Raw genomic sequence first — 13,899 nt, 5'->3', positions numbered from 1 at the left:
TTCCACTTTCTAGCCCTCCAGAAACCTGTTGAGACTTCCCTTCCTCAGCATTGACACCTGCTGCAGGTCCCACTGCTCGTGCTATGCTGGACACATACTCTGATTTCTCCTCCCTCTGAACCTTCCCCTCCTCTGGTTGTAAGCAGCCTTCAGATTCAGAAATGTGTTCAGTCAACATTGCATTCTCAGTGCCTAGGCCACTGGCTGCCACACAGTAAGAGCTAAATAAATGCCTATTGAACAAATGTGTAGCCAACTTTTGAATGATCACTTTAAGGAAAAGATTATGTCTGTAAGGTTTTGCAAGATCATGTATTACTCATGCAATAAAAAAAAATAAAAATAATAAACTTTACTTCCCAAATATGAATAATTTTAGAGGCCTGCAGAAATTAAAGAAGAAATAACTCATCTTCTGAACAAAGAGTAGTTTGAGATTACAGAAAAGTTTATTGTAGAAACACCAGAAATGTCAAACCCTTCAAGGTACAACCTTCAACCAGAAAAATGATGATGATGTCACAGCACTTCCCAAGTGACCCACACTGAGCACATCAGATGCTCCAAGAGAATCATGAGCTTGGACATTGTGTTAGGACTCAGCGAGCAAGTGAAGGTGACTTCAGATCTTAGAAGTAAAGCCACCTTCCCTCTCTCAAGGCCCCTTAGTTGGTCAATACTTTCCTTTTCTTGTCCCCTTCAGCACATCTCAAGCATCTTATGTTAAGGACCAGAATGAAAAGTCAAATTCTTACATAGTGCTCAGTCACAGAGAACAGGAGGCAGAAAAGACTTTGCTATCTGGGAAAGAGCATTAAGCTACCTTGCAAATAAAGGGCAGCTTGCAGCCTGGTTCAGACTGAACTTCCCAAGACTCAAGTCTTATCCTCAAACTGCTCAAGGCCTGGGCACCTGGACATAGCAGAACTGGGCTGCATGTGCCCAACCTATTGGACAATTCTCAGGAGGGCTTCTATGGACCAGATTTCAGAAAGGGCCAGGCTTCCAAAGAATGGAACTGTCAGGAGGGACAGGACAGAACAGAACTTGATTGCTTGTCCATTAACTCCTCCATTCATTGCTCACAACAGTCATCCTTATGGACAAAAACTCAGGCCCTCTGATACACTCCCACCTGGCACTGTTGGTCCAGGGGACAGTGCTTCTTAAGACAGAGATTCAGAATCCGACCCAGACATGGCATGAGTGTCTAATGCAGGCAGCCAATCCACATTCTCCCTCAACACGGTAGTGTGAGGCTACAGACCAAGAAGTAGGAATGGTCCCTGGCACAGAGGAGCCTCTTATCAAGCTTTGCCTTGCCCTCAGCCACTCATTCAAAGGCTTCATTTTGTGGGTCCCTGAGGGGTGGATTCTTGCCCTCAGAGCAGCCCAGGTGCAGGAAAGGGAACCTGGGACTGAGGAACCCGGTGTGCTTGAGGTGGACTCTCCATTGTCAGCCTTGTCCATGCTCTTTACTCCATGGCTAACCTGGGCGCTGGGCATCGAGGACAGGAACAAGGGCCCTCTAGGTAGAGTCTGGGTTGAGAATTTGACTGGCTATGTTCTGACTGCCAGCCAGTGCCCTCCATAGAAAGATCTGCTGTTTTGGCGTTACCCACCTGCTTCCCCATCTAGAGAGGATTTTATTGGCAAAACTGCTGAGACCCATCAGGAAAAGGTAAGTAAGAGGGGGTCAGAAGGGCGTGAGGAGGGGACAGGAGCGAAGGGTCACAGAAACCTTCGTTCCTACTCCACAGTGTGCTTGTGGGAGGTGTTGGTAGAGGTTTGGATGATCTGCAGTTTGGAGGAGCCGCCGCTTCTGCCCCCAAACTTGCTGCCGCTTTTGCTGCTCCCTCCGTAGTTTCCTCCACCGCTGGCCCCATAACCGCCTCCACTGCCCCCTCGGGAGCCCCCTCCGTAGCCCCCTCCATAGCCTCCGCCACCACCCCCACGGGAGCTGTAGCCCCAGCTGCTGCTGCCACCGCCGCCTCCACCGCTGCTGTAACCTCCAGAGCCTCGACCACCTCCGCCTCCTGCGCCGCTGAGAGACACCTGGCTGCTCTGCACAGCTGTGGGGAGAGGGCAGCCAGACGGGGGTCAGAAGGACTGGGCAGGGGTCCCCCCCCCCACTGCAGCCACCCCAGGGCAGCCTCGCACATCCTTCATCACTGGCAGCATCTGACTTGCAGAAAGATACACTGGATAAAAGTATTCTCGTTTTCAAAGTATTCTTCATGCTACAAAGGGATGTGAGGGCACCTTCTCATTATTGATATACTCTGAAGAGTTCTAAGCCATGCTGATGATTAGGGGTCATAAAAATTAAGATAAAGAAGAGCTAAAATCATAATTTATTTCAAAGAATTTCTCCAGGCTTTGCAGTTGTTAGCTCATTTGTGTGGGACTGGAAACTAAAATGCCCACTACCAGTTCCCTGCTGGGCAACCTGCTGAGCCCTCCTCCCCTTAGCAACAACCAGCCCAGGCCCGGGGCTCTGCTACTTACAGATGCTCACGTGGCTCTGCAGCTCTCCTGACATCCTATAAAACCAAAGCACACATTAGCCGGACCTGCAAAGCCCAAAGGAAGGTATGCAGCAGCCTGGAGACAAGAGGAGCAGAGATAGCCCATGGGAAGAAAGAGCTGTCCCCAAGCCTTGTTATAGGAAAGGTGTGTGCATGGGCAGTGGGGTAAAGGGACCAGTGGGGCCAGAAGGATTTTAAACATTTTCTTGAAGGCTTTTAGCACTGGGGGGTCACCACTTGGCTGCCGTGGCTTGGCTTGGGATAGAGGAACATTCTGCTTAGAGGCAGGAGAATGATGACAATGACTGGCCAAATCACACACCCTCTGTTTCTGCCTTGAATGTTTCTGTTCACCCTGCGCTACCAACCCTCCCAGAAAAGCTGGGATGGTCTTCTCTCCAAATAGTCAGTCCCACTACTCCAGCAGTGCTACCTATGCTTTGGCCCCAAAAGATGGCCCACCTGCTCTCCTCGCACTCCAGCAGCCTGCGGTAGGTGGCTATCTCCACATCCAGGGACAGCTTGGCTCCTAGCAGTGCCTGGTAGTCACGTAGCAGCCGTGCCATATGCTCCTTGGACTGATGCAGGGCCTCCTCCATGCCCTGGAGCTTCTGCCCTGCATCCTGGAGGGCCTGATCTCCTTTCTCCTCTGCATCCGAAATGATCGAGCGCATCTGATCATTCTGCTCGGGAGATGGTCACAGAGATGAAGCATGCAAAGGTTGAATTTCAGAAGCCTCATCAGCAGGGCATCATGGGAAGTGGCGTGTCTGGTCAGCCCACCCTGAACTCCCATCTCACCTGCTTCTTGAGGCTGTTTATCTCAGCTTGCAGCCGCTGGATGGTGCGGCTGAGGTCTGCAATCTCCATCCTGCTGTTCTTCAGATCATCTCCATGTCTTCCCGCTGTTATTTGGAGCTCCTGGTACTGAGGGTCAAAGGCAGCATCACACTCAGCCTGCTGCTTACCATGAGTCCCTCCAGGAGAGAGTGGATCTGCCTTCCCAACCCCTACCCAAATATGCTCTCCCCTGGGAAAGTTTCCAGATCTCTCTCACACACACACACACCAAGCCTCCCTCATTTCCACCAGTGTCTACATCCCATACAGGCAAAAAGGGTATACTTCCCGATACCCTTTTTACCTCCTTTTCCCCACATCTAAGCCTTCGCACTGGTCCTTACCCACACTGGAGCCCACCTCACTTTTTCTACCCTTCCATATTTCTTCCTACCCTTTTCCAGAATGATTTCCCTAGCAGCCAGGCCCTCATTTCCTCAGGGGCCCTCAGCATGCTCCATGTTTATTTGCATGTTCCTCTCTATCTCCTTTTCCATGTCTACATGGTCCCAACAATAGGAACTCTATCCTGGGCTACCACAGGCCATGACTCTGAAGGAAGCAATGAGGAGGGTTGACTCAAGGGAATCTCTACATTCTGATGTTTTCACTGTTGGCTATCTGTCTTCCCAGTCTGTTGCTGAAATTCATGCCAGTCAGAACATCTGCCTGCAGGACGGTGGGACAGAGGTCAGTGAGGTTGGAGTTGGCCACAGGTAATCAATCCACAAAGCAGATCTCAAGTTCCAGTTGTTTAGAATTTAGTGACTAGCCTTTGACCCTTACCTACAGAGTCTTCACCCTCCAGAAAGGCCCAGGTCATGTTTATGTTAAAGAAGTAATCAAAGATGTGCCCAAAGACTTAACTCCAGAGATGTTTATCTGAAAGCGAAGGTCTATTCTTAACATGGATACCACACTGCTATTAAAGATGATGTAGAATGTTTAATATCACCAAAAGGCATTCAAAATGATAAGCAAGAGAGAAAAGCACAAAACTATATTTTAAAAGACCTCATTATGAAAAAATAAAACATTATAATGATTGAGAGCATGGGCTTCTATACGGCATACCTGAGTTTAATTAAGTCCTGCCTCTGCCATTTACCAGCCACAAGACTTTAGAGAAATTAGGTAAATCTCCTATTCTATTATATGTAAAATAGGGATAATAAAACCTGCACTTCATGGGGTTGTTGTAAGGAGTAAATGAATAACATATATAAAGTACATAGTGCAGTGTCTGGCACATATGAGTTTTCAATAAATATTAGCTACAAAGAACTGGTAGAAAATATATTGACATATTAATAGTGGTAGAGGGAGATGAGTAATCTTTATCTGTAATTTTTAAGTTTTCTATAACAAAAATGTTTGATGTTAGAAATAAGAGAAAGATAATACAGGTTCCGGGAGGTATGTTTAGTTTTTAGTCCCGAGCCCAGTGGTGGGGCAGCAGGGCTCACCTTGGTCTGGTACAGCGCCTCGGCCTCCTCCTTGCTCTTCTGTGCGATCATCTCATACTGGATCTGCACGGCTTTGATGATGCTGTCCAGATCCAGGGAGCGGTTATTGTCCATGGACACAATAACATTGGTGTCACTGATGAAGGTCTGCATCTGGGACAGCTCCTGAAGGCATGGACCACAGGCTGACTCCTTCTATTGTCTTCAGTTTCCCTTTTCTACCCCTCAAGGCTTTCTGGGAAAGCCAGAAGCCTGGGCCAGATGGGACATTCAGGGGGAAAGTTCTTTAAACTGCTTCTGTGCACTGAAAAGTACCTTACTAAAGGAAAAGGCACCCAGACCAGGGAGAAGAAAGAGCCTGAACTCAGAGGCTTGCAGTTGCCACCTGCCCATCATGCCACTCCTGTGCCCTGTATCTCTGCCTTACTCTGGCTTGGCCGTGACCTTGAGCTGGGCCCTCTGTCTAATAGGCAGACTTACTCCATGAAAGCACTGGGACTCTCAGAGGCAGTAGAAAGAACTCCACTTGTGCAGCCACTCACACTAACTTTTGAGTCTGGACTCTACCGTGACTAGCTGGGTAACTGAGCAGGTGATTTACTCTCTCAGTGCCTCAGTTGTCTCATTTGTATAATGGAAATATGCCAACATCGGGCCCAGAGCAGTGCCCCCCAGTTAGACATGGGTGACAGTGGGACCAAGGGTGGTGAAAGCATATTATCCCTCACCAGTGCTGTCTTCATCTTCATTTCCTTTAAGATCCACATGTCCTCTCCTATGGAGTTCCTTAACAGCCCCATTGACTTCCAGTACTGATAAAGATTTCTGGTGGGTTTTGCCCCTGACCATCCCAGGTGTTAACCTTATTTCCCAGACAGAAGTAGTGCCAACTTCACCTTCTCCTCCCTCAGGACTCTCCCTGCCTCCCATCTCCAGGGCGCCCACCCAGGAATCCTGAGCACTAGGTTTAAGGGGGTTGAAGTGACTGGGGAGAGGATTTCCTAGTGGACAATGTTTGGTTTCAGGCCTCCCCACTTTACAGCCCATACATCTTGTAAGATGTGAGAAAAGACAAGGATTTCTTATGAACTCACCATCTCAAATATATGTTTCAGGAAATTGGCCTCCCCAAGCAGAAGGTCCACCTTGGATTGTAGGTCTACTTTGTTTATATAAGCAGCATCCACGTCCTGAACAGCAAGCAAAGACAGTCTGACTTTTTGCCCAGATGTTGCCTGCCACCACCTGGTTGGGTGGCCTGGGCAAGTGGCAAAGTTTCTCTGTGTATATTTCCTTGCCTACAAATGTCCTCACCCCACTCAAATAAGGAACCTGCAAACTCTGACTTTCCTGCCCAGAAGGAAGTGTGACACCAAGCTCTTCATCTTGGTCAGTCACATACAACACCCTAGGTCCCTCCACAGGTCCCAGGGCCATACATAACTAACACTCAAAAGCTGTCAATTAATTTAATTTCACTTTCTGGACCCTGGAGAGAATAAAAACCCAAGGATTCCTAAAGATCCATATTAGCATCACTTTCAGACTTGGCCCTTCAGTGTAATGGCCCCAGCACTTGGGCAAAAAGCCGAACCCCAAGGTCACCCTGTCCATCCCTCAATCACACAGCATCCACAGAAATTCTTCATCCTGCTCAGCCTCCTGGGCTCTCAGTCCCCCTCTGGGTACTCCCAACCCTCACCTTCTTTAGGATGACAAAGTCATTCTCATTATTGGTCCTTCGGTTGATTTCTTCCTCATATCTGTGGGGGGAAGGTAAAAAACAGACAGGCTGCAGGGGCTGACGGCTCCTTGAGGGTTCTCCTTGCAGGGGGAGGCTCAGAATTCCTTAAATTTGTACTGTCCTGGGTTCTGACTTTCCCCATCCAGGGCCTGCAACTCTCACTGGCAAGCAGCTGGAGCCAGCTCCTGTTCTCCAGGTTAACAAAGGGGACAATGACCTAAGGTAGAAAACTCAGAGCCACATAGAACACTCCCAGAGTGTCCACATTTTATTTATAAGCTTGTCAAGCTCAATCACTTTTTAATTTAGAACTTAAAGTAATCAATTTTACTAAATTTTTTAGAGAGAAAAAAATTTCACCTATGATTCTGACCCCCACCCCCACCCCTGGCCCCCTTCAGTGGGAATTTCATTTCTCCCTTTTCAATTCACACACACCTGATGCTCTATTGGCCCCATGCAGTAAGCATGTCCAGGTGATGAGAGCAGCACCCTGCACCCCCAGCATGGGAGGGTAAGGCCTCTCAGTTGTCTGCAGGGTGCAGGAGCAGCTGATGTAGAATTAGACAAGTCCTGTCACCCCTACCATTATTATTAATAATAACTAATGCTTACTGCGTGCTCGGTAGGTGCAAACACAGCCTACAAACTTGCTAAGAATAACTTCATCCAAACCAGTGGCTCTTAAAGTGTGGCCCCCAGTCTCCCAGCATCATTATCCCTTGGAAATATTAGGAATACAAACACTTTAGCCCCATCCCAGACCTACCTGATGGATCTGATTTTAACAAGCTGATGCACACTGAAGTTTGAGAGTCACAATCTACCCCTCACAACAATCTAACAAGGGGGTACTTACTATCCCCACTTTACTAATGTGAAAACTACAGGTATGGATAGATGAGCTTGCAGGCAGCCAGAAAGTGGCAAAGCCCATATCAGAACTAAGGCTTATCTGGCTCCAACATCCATGGAGCTAGTCTTCCCCATCCCCATGCAATAAAAATTAGGGCTGCCTGGCAGTGCCAGGGCTACCATGTGCAAACGGCATCCAGCAGCTGTGCAGTGCAGAGCCTGCATGGCTGTGCAGAGTGGCCCTGCTCCCACCCCTTACACAGTAACACTGAAGCAGAATGTCTTGCCCCATGAATCAGTTCCCTCTGTGCTTCCCCCTGAGTGCTCTGTCCGCCTAGCGCCTCACTTGTTCTTGTAGTCCTCCACCACATCCTGCATGCTCATGACCTCCGAGTTCTTGCGCATCTGCTCTGCACTGAGGAAGTCCACCTGCCTCCGCAGCTCACTGATGTAGTTCTCCAAGGCAGGCTCCAGGCTGAAGGGCTGAGTCGACGTGTTTAACTGCTGCAGCAGCTCCCATTTTGTTTGTAGCACCTGATTCTGCTGCTCCAGGAATCGCACCTAAAACAAGAGAGCTCCAAGTTCACCCCAGGTCGTGCATGTGAGAAACACCCCCATGGAGAGGAGGCTGGGCAGTCTCACAGTATGCCCAGAACTCAGAGAATCAGAATGGCCCCTCCAGGGATAGAGAGCATCCCTTTCTTTGGGACCAGGACACATGAGCACAGTGTGGTTGCTGATGGTTGGCCCATGGCTGTAAAATCAACGAGCCTAAAATGAACGCTAAGCTAACTCTGATGTTGAAGGTAAATCCCTCCAACCAAGGCCTTATTTCCTTTAACTACCTCCATTTACACCACAGCTGTCACTGTCCCACTCAGTTTATCTGTACCAACACAAGGAAATAATGATCTGGCACCTGAAACAATGGCACATCTTAGGCACATTAGTCTTTGTGGTTGAAGCTTTAAGTGACTGAGAGAAAGGGAAATAAGAGGAGGGAAGGAAAAATTTGGTTTAGAGTATTACCTGATTCCTGAGCCAACTTGCCTAGTTGTCCCCACCACCTCTGCTGTCTGCCAGTATGCTTTTCAGGAAGGTCACCTCATTTAAATGCTTTCATAACCCAGACAGAATTTTAAAGTAAATGTTCTTTTTTTTTCATGTTGTGAAATGCATTCCAGTGGCCCAAAGTCAGGACTTGGGGGCTGTCTAGTGTTTGGGAACCACCCAGATTGCTATTTCCTTCATTCACACAGAGAATCAAAAGTGAACATTGTCCTATATTCTCAGCACCTCTTCCCCAAAACTGTGGACACTAAGGTCAGGTACAGGGTCCAGAGAGCTGGCTGGCTGTACAGATCAAGTGCGTGGACCATCCTTTGCATGATAATAACCCACCCTCACCTTACCGCTGCCTGCTGCCCACAATGGAGCCTCCCCTCCCATGTCTTAGGTAAAGACCATGGATGCCACTATGCTTTGCTCAGGTGAGCACACACACACACTCTCTCCTGGATCCCATTGCTTGTGCTATCAGAACCCTGAAGACACCCCCCCGCAACAATAGTGCACTAAGGAGGGTGCCCAGCATCCCCCGCCCTGAGACTGCCCATCGGAGGGTCCAGCCCTTGTTAACTCCCTTTGGGTTCTGACTCTAGGCTGGAAAATGTGCACAGAGAACAGTGTTTCTTATGGCTCATTTATTTTTCACTTATGAAAGCAAGAGATAAGGCAAACCAGCTCTCACAGGTTTGTCAGCACAGCTCGAAACACGTGAGAAATTTCTGCCACCTGGGCGGCACTATTTTCACTCGGGCGGCACTCCCAGGGGGTGGAGAAATCTACTGAACACTTGTTCATAGCCCCATGTTGTATTGTGGGGACCAAAAGAAAGAATCCTATGGTCCCACAGGGAATCTCCACATCAAACAATGAGGGTGCAGTCAGACAACTCTGAGTGCTTTGGGATTAGCCTGAGTCTCCCTGGATCAAAGAAACTGTGCTTCTCATTAGGCCACACAAACTGCAAAGGCAGAGGCTGACTTCGGGAAGTGCCAGGCAATTTTAATGGGATTTAACTAGAAAAATCAATGAAAGCCATTGTGAATTTTCCCCAGGATCCCCAAAACACTCCTGGTTGTGTCCCCCATCAGCAATACCGAGGGAAAACTTAGCTAACACAGATAAAATTTAGCATCATGCTGAGCTAACCTTCTTACTGGAAAAAGCACATCCCACTCAACCTTTCATGCCCCTCTCCCTCCTGTTCAATACACCCCAGCCACAGAGACCTCCTGGTGCCTCAGCAGCCCAGATCTCCCCAACTCTTTGCCTGGCTGACTCCTATTCACCCTTTAGATCCCAACTAAAGTGGTCTCTCTCTGCTTTTCCCTCATCAGCCTGTTTCTCCCCCATGACATCTATCATGATTTGCAGTCTTTTGGTGTTGGGTTAGCATGGCCCTCTCTGCTAGGCGTGAGTCCCAGGAAGGCAGGCCCCGGTTTGCTTTGTTCTCCAGTGGGCAAAGGTGCTGAGACCATGGACACACAGTGCCCAACACAGAGAAGACGGTTTATAAGCATCACAGGCTAATGAAATGCTAAGGGCTTTGGAACTGCCTGGCATAGAGGATTTAAGGTCAGCTGAACAAAGGGAACTGGACTGCCCCCCTTTTCTTCCTGAGGCCCCTTTCAGTCACTGGTTCTAAATAAATAAATAAATTTTTTAAAAAAAACAAACACCTTTGTCTATATTCATACTCTCTAATAGTCAAGGCTGACACATGAAGGGCTGACTCAATTTTTCATTCAGCACAGATTTATTGAGCAATTACCATGTACCAGGCACTATTCTGGATTCTAAAGATTCAATAATAAACAAAACAACAAAATCCCTGTTTTCCAGGAGTTTACATTCTATACAGAGAGACAAGTGTAAAGAAATGCAAAATATACAGTGTGCCAAATGACTACAGGGACTATGGAAAAAAGGTGTACAGGGATGGTGGGTAGGGATGCTGGGATGAGGATGCTACTTTAAATAGGGAGATCAGGGAAGGCCTCACTGAAACAGTGGCATCTGAGCTAAAACCTGAAGGAAGTGATGGGGGAGGCCAGCCCACGCTTTGGTGGAAAGAGTTCCACGCAGAGAAAATGGCAAGTGCAAAGGCCCTGAGGTAGGACCATGCTTGGGACACTGGAAAATGCAATAGTGTGCTGGTAAGCAAGAGGAGAGCTGGAGAAGAGGCAGGGAAGGAGTGCAGGACCACTGCAGACATTGAGTTTGTACCCTGGGGAGCTAAATTCCAGGCCTCACTCTGTTACTAAACCTTGCAGCTTGAGAGCTATCCCATTTGGTGGTGGCAAAGTTGCCTAATTCTCACAAATGTAAGCCAGAGGCTAGCAGAAGCTGTGGGTTGGAGGGCCAGATTATAAAGGATCTTATAGGATTTGGGCTTTTATTCTAAATGAGGCAAGAAATCAATAGAGGGTTTAAGTGGAGGAGTGATGTGATATTTTTAAGAATAGTTCTCCTGTGGTGCTAAGAATAGACTGGATCGCCCAGCTAGCATGGCTCAGTGGTTGAGAGTTAACCCATGAACCAGGAGGTCACCATTTAATTCTCTGTCAGGGCACATGCTTGAGTTGAAGGCTCGACCCCCAGTGGGCAGGGTACAGGAAGCAGCCAATCAATGATTCTCTCTCATCATTCATATTTCTATCTCTCTCTCCCTCTCCCTTAATCTCTGAAATCAATAAAAATGTTTTTTGTGTTTTTTTTAGAATAAGCTGGAAAGGGTTAAGGGTGAAAGCAGGAAACTAGTGTCAGAAGTTACTGCAGTGAAGCCTTCTCCCTTTCTGCCAGGTCAGAGCCTTCCTGGATGAGAACTCTCTCTTCATAGTCATCATAGGCCATGCCCTTGGGGAAGGACAAGAAGCCATACTTTCCTGAATCTTGGCCTCTGTGCACAACCCCACACTGCAAAACTGAACAGACGTCCTATTAATGGCAGGAACCACAATTAAATGAGTCTCGAGATCAGCTGCCAGCAGCCCATGGTCATTTCACTGACCCTCTTCCCCAACCTGCTCTTGTTCCTGTCCCTCCTTGGTCTAGCCTTGACCTCCCAGTAGTGTCTCCTTCATTTGTCACCTCCTTGCTCCAGTCAAGCCCTCCCAGTCTCTGCCTATGCCTGAGGTGTGATGATATTCAACCAAATTTCCCATCCAAGGTGATCAGAAGTAGCCAGAAGCACTTTGATAGCACTCTGTTGAGGCTATCTCTTGTCCTCAACACTCTTACCCCACTTCCCCTGGCTCACACACTCTGTCCCACCCCCAGCATTTACCCAGATATCAGAGCCCAGGTATGCAACCCAAAGCTGGACTGCTGGACCTCTGCTGTCAGATCACAGGTCAAGCTCTGGCCTCAACACAGAACTCCTGTGGGGCCTGAAGGAAAGTCCCTGAGAATCCAGAATCTTTTGTACTCCAGGGTGCTTTCCACTACATCCACAAGGGCAAAAAACCTTCTGGGGATCCTTTCATCCATCCATCTGTGCCTCCACCTCTAGACAAAAGGAAATGCTGGTGCAAGGTGTTCACCATGGGTTTAATCAGGAAACTGGGGGAGGGGAGGTCTTCAAAAGCTTCATCTGGCTCATTCTTGGCCCTTGATGACCTAAAATGAGGAACTCAGACAGAATTCTACTTAGTATGCTGTTGACTTCAGCTCCCAGTGATACCTGCCAGGGCATTCACCTAGGCTCTGTCATGGCTCCTTGAGGACAAGGAGTCACCCTGTGGCCATTGTCTGGGATATAATAGATGCTTAGTAAATGTTTATGGGATGGATGAGTGGAAGGATGGATGAATAGATGGATGGATGGATGGATGGATGGATGGATGGATGGATGGAAAGTGAATAATCATGAATGAGAATGGGATTACTATACCATGTATTTTGTCTATTGGGGATTTTCACACCTCTTATCTGCTTTTCTGCCAAAAAGAAAGATCGAGACAAATTCCCTCATTAAGTCAAACTGAGGCCTAAATAAGGTAACTGCTTTCTTAAGGTCCCAGGACATACACATCTGGAAGCAGTTGTCACCACCAAACCAAGACAGCACAATGTGGTGAGGGACAGCAGGGCACAAGGCCCTCTCAGTCATATGGCCAGGGCCCAGAGGCTCTGCCTGCCCCTGAGGCACTCACCTTGTCAATGAAGGAGGCAAACTTGTTGTTGAGAACCTTGATCTGCTCCCGCTCCTGGGTCTTGACCCTGTGAATTTCAGGGTCCACCTCCAGGTCAAGAGGCTGTAGGAGGCTCTGGTTAATGCTCACCTGTTGGATGCCCCCCAGGGGACAAGAGGCACCAAAGCCCCCAAGCCCAAAATTGCTACCCCCAAAACCACCTCCATAGCCACCACCTCCAAAGCCACCACCCCCAAAGGCACCACCTCCAGAGCCATGACCCCCAAAACCACCAAAAGCGCCACTTCCCAAACCACCACCTCCAGAGCCACCACCGCCAAAGCTTCTGGCCCCTCCAAATCCTCTTCCCACTCCCCCACCCTGGCGGAAACCACTGGAGTTTCTCTCCACTATGTTAACTGAGATGCTTTTACTGCCACCCAGATTGTAGAGGCTCTGAGAGCCAAACCCCCTTGCATGGCTTCCATACCCACCACCTCCGCCACACCTCCCTCGGGCCTGACACACAGAGCCCACAGCCAACCTGCCACCACCAGAGCCTGCAGAAGAGCTAAGGCTGTAAACCCGCTTGCTCCTTGAGCTAAACGCCGATTGAGAGCTAAACTGGCGGCTCATGGTTGCTGGAGCATCCAGGCAAGCAGACAAGAGCAAAGGCCCAGCTGGAAGGAGGCAGAGACCAGGGTGGAAAGGAGCGTAACTCCTTTGCAAGAGATCTGGCTCAGTCTCTATATATACACACAGGCATGGACTGGGTGGGGCACTTTCCAAATCCTGGGAGGAGAGTATTTATGTTCAGTTTGCCTGCCAGCACCATCTGTTTCAAACCTCATACCTATGAGTTGCAGAAATTGCACTGTAGACAAACTTCCCCAACTTGATCATTTATCATTCATCTCTTGCCATTTGAGATTGGACTGCAGTAATCTCTCAGGATCAAGTTGCTGGAAACTCCTCTACAAGTTTCCCCAAAATTATTAGTTCATATCTTCCTAAGAAACTCCACCATTGAGATGTTTGTTTGGGGTGGGGGGGTGCCAGGGAGATCTGGGGCAAAGCTAGGGGTTGTCTAGCTGCCTAGGAACCACAGCTGGGACAAGGGTGGAGTTATGATGGGACAAAATTTTTGTACCTACCCCCTGCTTTTGCTCCCATTGTTATCATCACCATGCACACCTCACATTTTAATTATATGAAAACATGGTATTATGGTCACTGAGTACAAGTGAAAGCCAGGGGACCCTGTCTAT

At 48.4% G+C, this 13,899-nt stretch overlaps 1 protein-coding gene across 1 annotated transcript; it reads right to left on the bottom strand.

Moving 5' to 3' along the window:
- Positions 1-429: 429 nt before the first annotated feature.
- On the bottom strand, positions 430-13,267 carry KRT77 (keratin 77; the record flags this gene model as incomplete). Its single annotated transcript, XM_080659040.1, has 9 exons — positions 430-2,072; positions 2,509-2,543; positions 2,991-3,211; positions 3,330-3,455; positions 4,835-4,999; positions 5,929-6,024; positions 6,537-6,597; positions 7,780-7,994; positions 12,653-13,267. The coding sequence occupies 9 exons, from the start codon at positions 13,265-13,267 to the stop codon at positions 1,750-1,752; spliced, it is 1,857 nt and encodes a 618-aa protein (XP_080515166.1). The 3' UTR covers positions 430-1,749.
- Positions 13,268-13,899: the final 632 nt, after the last annotated feature.

The sequence above is a fragment of the Plecotus auritus genome (assembly GCF_963455305.1).
Source record: "Plecotus auritus genome assembly, chromosome: 3".
In the NCBI taxonomy this organism is placed as follows: Eukaryota; Metazoa; Chordata; class Mammalia; order Chiroptera; family Vespertilionidae; genus Plecotus; species Plecotus auritus.
This window is presented reverse-complemented; position numbering and strand designations above follow the sequence as displayed.